Genomic DNA, 5,800 nt, shown 5'->3' on the forward strand with positions numbered 1-5,800 from the left:
GGTGAAGAAGAAAAATATTTGGGTGCCCTATTTTAAATCATCTGCTACGGCCCAAAATTTTATGGTATCCTATTTTACATCATCTGCTATGGCGTAAAAATTTCGGATGCCCTAAAACCTACATTTTGGTCCCCTAAAACTGTTTCTGGGTGCCCAATACATCATTTGTTGGAGATGCTCTAATTAGAGACGGCTTGGCCCTCTCATATCTTTAATTTCTTTCAGATGACAAATGATAAGCAATCCAAACCATTTGAGGAAAAAAAAAGATGGTCATTTGTAGCTTATGGTTAAAAGAAACGGCACTAACTAACTCATCTCCTGCCTAAGTAAAACATCACTCTTAGCCAACCCTCGTGTTCTCCGCTAGACTTGGTCTCAGCTGGCTCGAGCCAAGAGCCCCAAGACACAAGCAAATCCATACCGCAACATCTCCTAGTGAAGGGTCCATGCGCACCGCTCGTTCAGTCATGCATTGTCGTCCTTTATTTTGGAAAGTTATTTAGGTCTTTGTATGGACATGTCACTATGAGCGGCAGGCTTTGTGCCTACATGAATGCATTTACCCGTGTACGCGAAGATATCTTTTTGCATATAAAACCCGAAGATTTCGGATATTGTACAGTTATTATACATCTTAAATAGCTCAAATTCAGCTTTCGATTGCGATATCAAGACCACCAAATTCACTAGCCAACACTTGGATCCTGTAGTTTTATTAGTCTACGGGCGGCTCTGCCGTGTGATGAATCCCAGAGGGGCCAACTGGTGGCATATGGTTCGATTCGATCGCTCAAATTTGACTAGTTTGACGGCAAATATCCTTGTTGTGCGACCATTTCCTGAAGCTTAACAAAACCTGCCGAGGAAAGACGTGGTGGATCGATGCAACCAACCGCAACCAAGCACAGAGTACACTCCTACTGGTTGCGACAAGTGATTTCGGCTTTACTTCCAAAGTTCCAATGCCAACAAGTTTATAAGTTGCGACGGTCTCCGGCTGACTCCTCAGTCCTCGAATCAAACTACACACGATGGCCGTAGCTCGGAGCATCCTGGTTGCACTGCTCGCCGCCGTTTGCATTGCCATCTCCTCGGCCGCCGCGGCGACCAGCGTTAACACCACCGACTTCGTAGGCTGTCTCGCCCTCCACCTTCCTCCGGGGATCGTCTACACGCAGTCATCGGAATCCTACTCGTCCGTCCTCGAGTTCTCCATCAAGAACCTCCGGTTCGTCACGCCGGCCACCCCGACGCCCCTCGTCATCGTCAAGGCCACCCACGCCACACACGTCAGGGTTGCCGTGCGCTGCGGCGCGGCGCACGGCGTCCGCGTGCGCCCGCGCAGCGGTGGCCATGACTACGAGGGGCTCTCCTACCGCTCCCTCGACGCGGCGCGCTCTTTCGCCGTCGTCGACCTGGCGGCGCTGCGCGCGATCCGCGTCGACGTCCGGAGCAGGTCGGCGTGGGTCGAGTCCGGAGCCACGCTCGGCGAGCTTTACTACGGCATCGCCAACAAGAGCGCGCGCCTCGGGTTCCCCGCCGGTGTCGGCCCGACGGTGGGCGTCGGCGGGCACCTCAGCGGCGGCGGCTTCGGCCTGATGCTACGGAAGCACGGCCTCGCCGCGGATCACGTCGTCGACGCCATCATGGTGGACGCCAAGGGGAGGCTCCTGGACAGGGCTGCCATGGGGGAGGACCACTTCTGGGCCATCCGGGGCGGCGGGGGCGGGAGCTTCGGCATCGTGGTGTCCTGGAAGCTCCTGCTGGTGCGCGTGCCGGCTACCGTCACCGTGTTCACCGTCCACCGGCCAAGAAACCAATCCGCCAGCGATCTCCTCACCAAGTGGCAGCACGTGGCGCCGGCCCTGCCCCGCGACATCATCCTCCGGGTGGTCGTGCAGAACCAGGACGCGCAGTTCGAGTCCCTGTACCTCGGCAGGTGCGCCGGCGTCGTCGCGACGATGACCAAGATGTTCCCGGAGCTGGGCGTGACGCGGCGAGACTGCATCGAGATGAGCTGGATCGAGTCCGTGCTCTACTTCGCGTTCTACGGCACGGGGAAGCCGAAGGAGCTGCTCCTGGACAGGGGCACCAAGCCGGACAGGTACTTCAAGGGCAAGTCGGACTTCGTGCACGAGCCCATCCCGAGGGACGTGTGGGAGAGCACGTGGAGCTGGTTCCTGGAGGACGGCGCCGGGCTGCTCATCCTCGACCCCTTCGGCGGCAGGATGGGCCGCGTCGCGTCGTCGGCGACGCCGTTCCCGCACCGGCACGCGCTCTACAACCTGCAGTACTACGGCTTCTGGTGGGACAACACGACGGAGGCGTCGGAGCAGCATATGAGCTGGGTCAGGGGGGTGCACCGGGAGATGGAGCCGTACGTATCCAAGAGCCCCAGGGGCGCGTACGTGAACTACAAGGACCTGGACCTCGGCGTCAACGAGTATGGTGGCGACGGCGGTGGGACCAGCTACGAGACGGCGAGAGTTTGGGGCGAGGCGTACTTCAAGGATAACTTCGAGAGGCTTGCGGCGGTGAAGGCCAAGGTGGACCCCAGTGATTTCTTCAGGAACGAGCAGAGCATTCCTCCTCTTGGATTACCAGGTGGCAATGCCACGACGCAGAATTGAAAGGGAATGTTAATTTTTCTCTTGTCTTGAAGAAGTTACTTGACTCGAAGGACTGAAGTCTAGATGTCCAAAATATAGTGAAATTCAAACTTGTTGTGGATGTGTAATCTACTCCTCAAAATTAGAAAATCACTTGTGCTGCATTCGTTTCCAACGACTATCACAAGACCGCTTTTGGAACCCCGACTTTTCATCGATACTGGATTTATATTCGGAATATCCAGATTGTCGTCATAGTTATTATTTGTTCTCAACTGTTTGTGCGTATTAGGCATTTGCGGCCATGTTGATTGTACCCCAGTGTGGTCAACAACCTATGAGTGTTGGTTTCCTGATTGCTAAGATGCAAAATCATCCCGTGTTGTAACCGATGATCAGAATCGTCTCCACCCACATCGACAAAGTCTTTCTCACGAAATATACAGAAACCAGTTATGCTATGAGAAAGAGAAGATGCGGACATACAGGTGGATAAACAATGTATATGCGACAAAGTTGTGAATAAGCAAAAGCCTCGAGGGTGAAAGGTGTGTCGTCTTCTTGCGGGTAGGGCCAATAAGGAGAAACAAGTTGAGAAATCACATATTAGGGCATCTCCAATGGCGTACCCAAAATTGGACATAATAAACGTCCACGGACATAGATACGAGAGCGGGCCATTCAACCCGCTGTACCAAACGTCTACCCTATCCGCCCCTGTTTTCGTTTTCTTTTATGTCCGCATCACTCAAAATAAGTACAGATATATAGCATCAATCTTCAAATAGTGCAAATATTGAAATTCAACAATACTTCAAATATAAATATTACAATCCAAACATAAAGTTTTCAAATGAAATATTTCAAACATAAATTCAACTTGCACATATGCTCGAGTTCTCTCTTTTATATGGCCACAAATGCTCAACCAGATCATTCTAGAGCCGCTCATGAGTTCCTCAATGCCGAATACATTGATGCATTTGGATAAAATTTTGGAACATCGCTGGATTTTGCTCTGAAGTTGGATAGGATCACACATGTGCTCAAGACCTTCGTCAACTCCTTCACCATTATCCCCCACAATAAAATTTGTACTGTTTATTTCCATGTTTATAATTAAATATTTTATATTCTGTGCTATAACTGCTATGATTCTTAAATATGAGATTCAGAGAAAAACTCATATGCACGTGTAGAATGATCCAGAAACTCTTGAACCCAGTTTCTTGCCATGAGAGTCCACTATATCTTCCTATGGATTGAATAAGATCCTTCAAGTAAGTTGTCATTGGTGCAAAAAGCAATAAAAACTGCTCCTAAATATGTATGATCATAGTTTGTTGGTTTTCAGTGAAGTTTATGGTTCATACTTTAGCATTGTGAATGAATTGTAACTTGATCATGAGAAGTTTTATGATGATATATTGTTGCTATAATAATGATCATGACAAGTTTATCGACACCTCTCTCTATATATATGCATGGTCATGATTATCGAGTTCGGTACTCGCTTGAGCGCAAGCAAGATCTAAGTTTGGGGGAATTGATACGTCCATTTTGCATCATGTTTTCCTACTGTTATTTATTATGTTTTGGGTTATTATTCCACTTTATGATGCAATTCTTATGCCTTTTCTCTCTTAATTTGCAAGTTTCATATAAAGAGGGAGATTGCGCGGCTGGAATTCTGGACCTGAAAAAGCTACAATAGAGATAGATATTCTCCACAACTCCAAATGACCTGAAAATTTACGGAGAATTATTTTAAAGTTAATAAAAAAAATACTTGGAGAAGAATAATCGGGAGGGGACCCACCAGTGAGCGACAAGCTCAGGTGGCGCCCCCTTGGGGCACGCCAACCAAGGTTGTGGGCCCACATGCAGGCCTCCGGGGGCCTCCTTCTCCTATATGATGCCATTTCCCCCAGAAAAATAATCAAAAGAAGACCTTTGGGACGAAGCACTGCCGTCTCGAGGTGGAACCTGGGTAGGGGCACTTTTGCTCTCCGGCAAAGTGATTCTGCGAGTGATACTTCCCTCCGAGAGGGGGGAAATCGAAGCCATCGACATCACTAACGATCCTCTCGTCGTGGGAAGACCAATCTTCATCAATATCTTCACCAGAACCATCTCATCTCAGACCCTAGTTCATCTCTTGTATTCAATCTTTGTCCCAAAACCTCAAATTTGTACTTGTGGGTTGCTAGTAGTGTTGATTACATCTTGTAGTTGATGCAAGTTGGTTTATTTGGTGGAAGATTATATGTTCAGATCCTTACGCATATTCAATACACCTCTAATCTTGAACATGAATATGAGTTGTGAGTAGTTACTTTGGTTCTTGAGGACATCGAAGAAGTCTTGTGATAAGTAATCATGTGAAGTTGGTATTCGTTCAACATTTTGATGATGTGTATGTTGTTCTTCCTTTAGTGGTGTCATGTGAACGTCGACTACATGACACTTCACCGTACTTGGGCCTAAGGGAAGGAATTTGGGAGTAATAATTAGATGATGGGTTACAAGAGTGACAGAAGCTTAAACCCTATTTTATGCGTTATTCCATAAGGGGCTAATTTGGATCCATATGTTTCATGCTATGGTTAGATTTATCTTAATTCTTCTTTCGTAGTTGCGAATGCTTGCGAGAGGGGGTAATCATAAGAGGGTTTCTTGTTCAAGTAAGAACAGCACCCTAGCATCGGTCCACCACATATCAAATTATCAAAGTATCGAACGTGAATCAACTAAACATGATGAACGTGACTAGACGAGAATTCATGTTTGTCCTCAAGAATGCTTTGCTTACTATAAGAGAACTTTCCGGCTTTTCATTTGCTATAAAAAGGATTGGGCCACCTTGTTGCACCTTGCTACTTGTTACGAATTACCTTGCTACAAAGCTATTTGTTACCGCCACTTTCAGTATTTGCAGAGAATACCTTACTATGTAAGTGCATCTAGTGCCCCTTAGTGATTTTGGTGTATTGAAGACTTATAGGTTAAGGGACTAATGTGTTTATGAGTGTACACAGGTCTATAAGTCTATGAGGAGTTTGATTTTTACAGAGAAAGTCGACCCCTAGAAATGAAGTTCTTCGACTGAAGACTTTGGATTTCTGAAGACTTTCTGAAGACTTTGAAAGTGAAGAAATTGGTGTGACCTTGAAGACTTGGTATTCATT

At 47.4% G+C, this 5,800-nt stretch overlaps 1 protein-coding gene across 1 annotated transcript; it reads left to right on the forward strand.

Moving 5' to 3' along the window:
- Positions 1–804: 804 nt before the first annotated feature.
- LOC109732179 (berberine bridge enzyme-like Cyn d 4) lies at positions 805–2,785 on the forward strand. The gene has a single exon (XM_020291375.4). The coding sequence runs from the start codon at positions 1,035–1,037 to the stop codon at positions 2,631–2,633; it is 1,599 nt and encodes a 532-aa protein (XP_020146964.1). The 5' UTR covers positions 805–1,034; the 3' UTR covers positions 2,634–2,785.
- Positions 2,786–5,800: the final 3,015 nt, after the last annotated feature.

Source organism: Aegilops tauschii, chromosome 7, assembly GCF_002575655.3.
Source record: "Aegilops tauschii subsp. strangulata cultivar AL8/78 chromosome 7, Aet v6.0, whole genome shotgun sequence".
Taxonomy (NCBI): Eukaryota; Viridiplantae; Streptophyta; class Magnoliopsida; order Poales; family Poaceae; genus Aegilops; species Aegilops tauschii.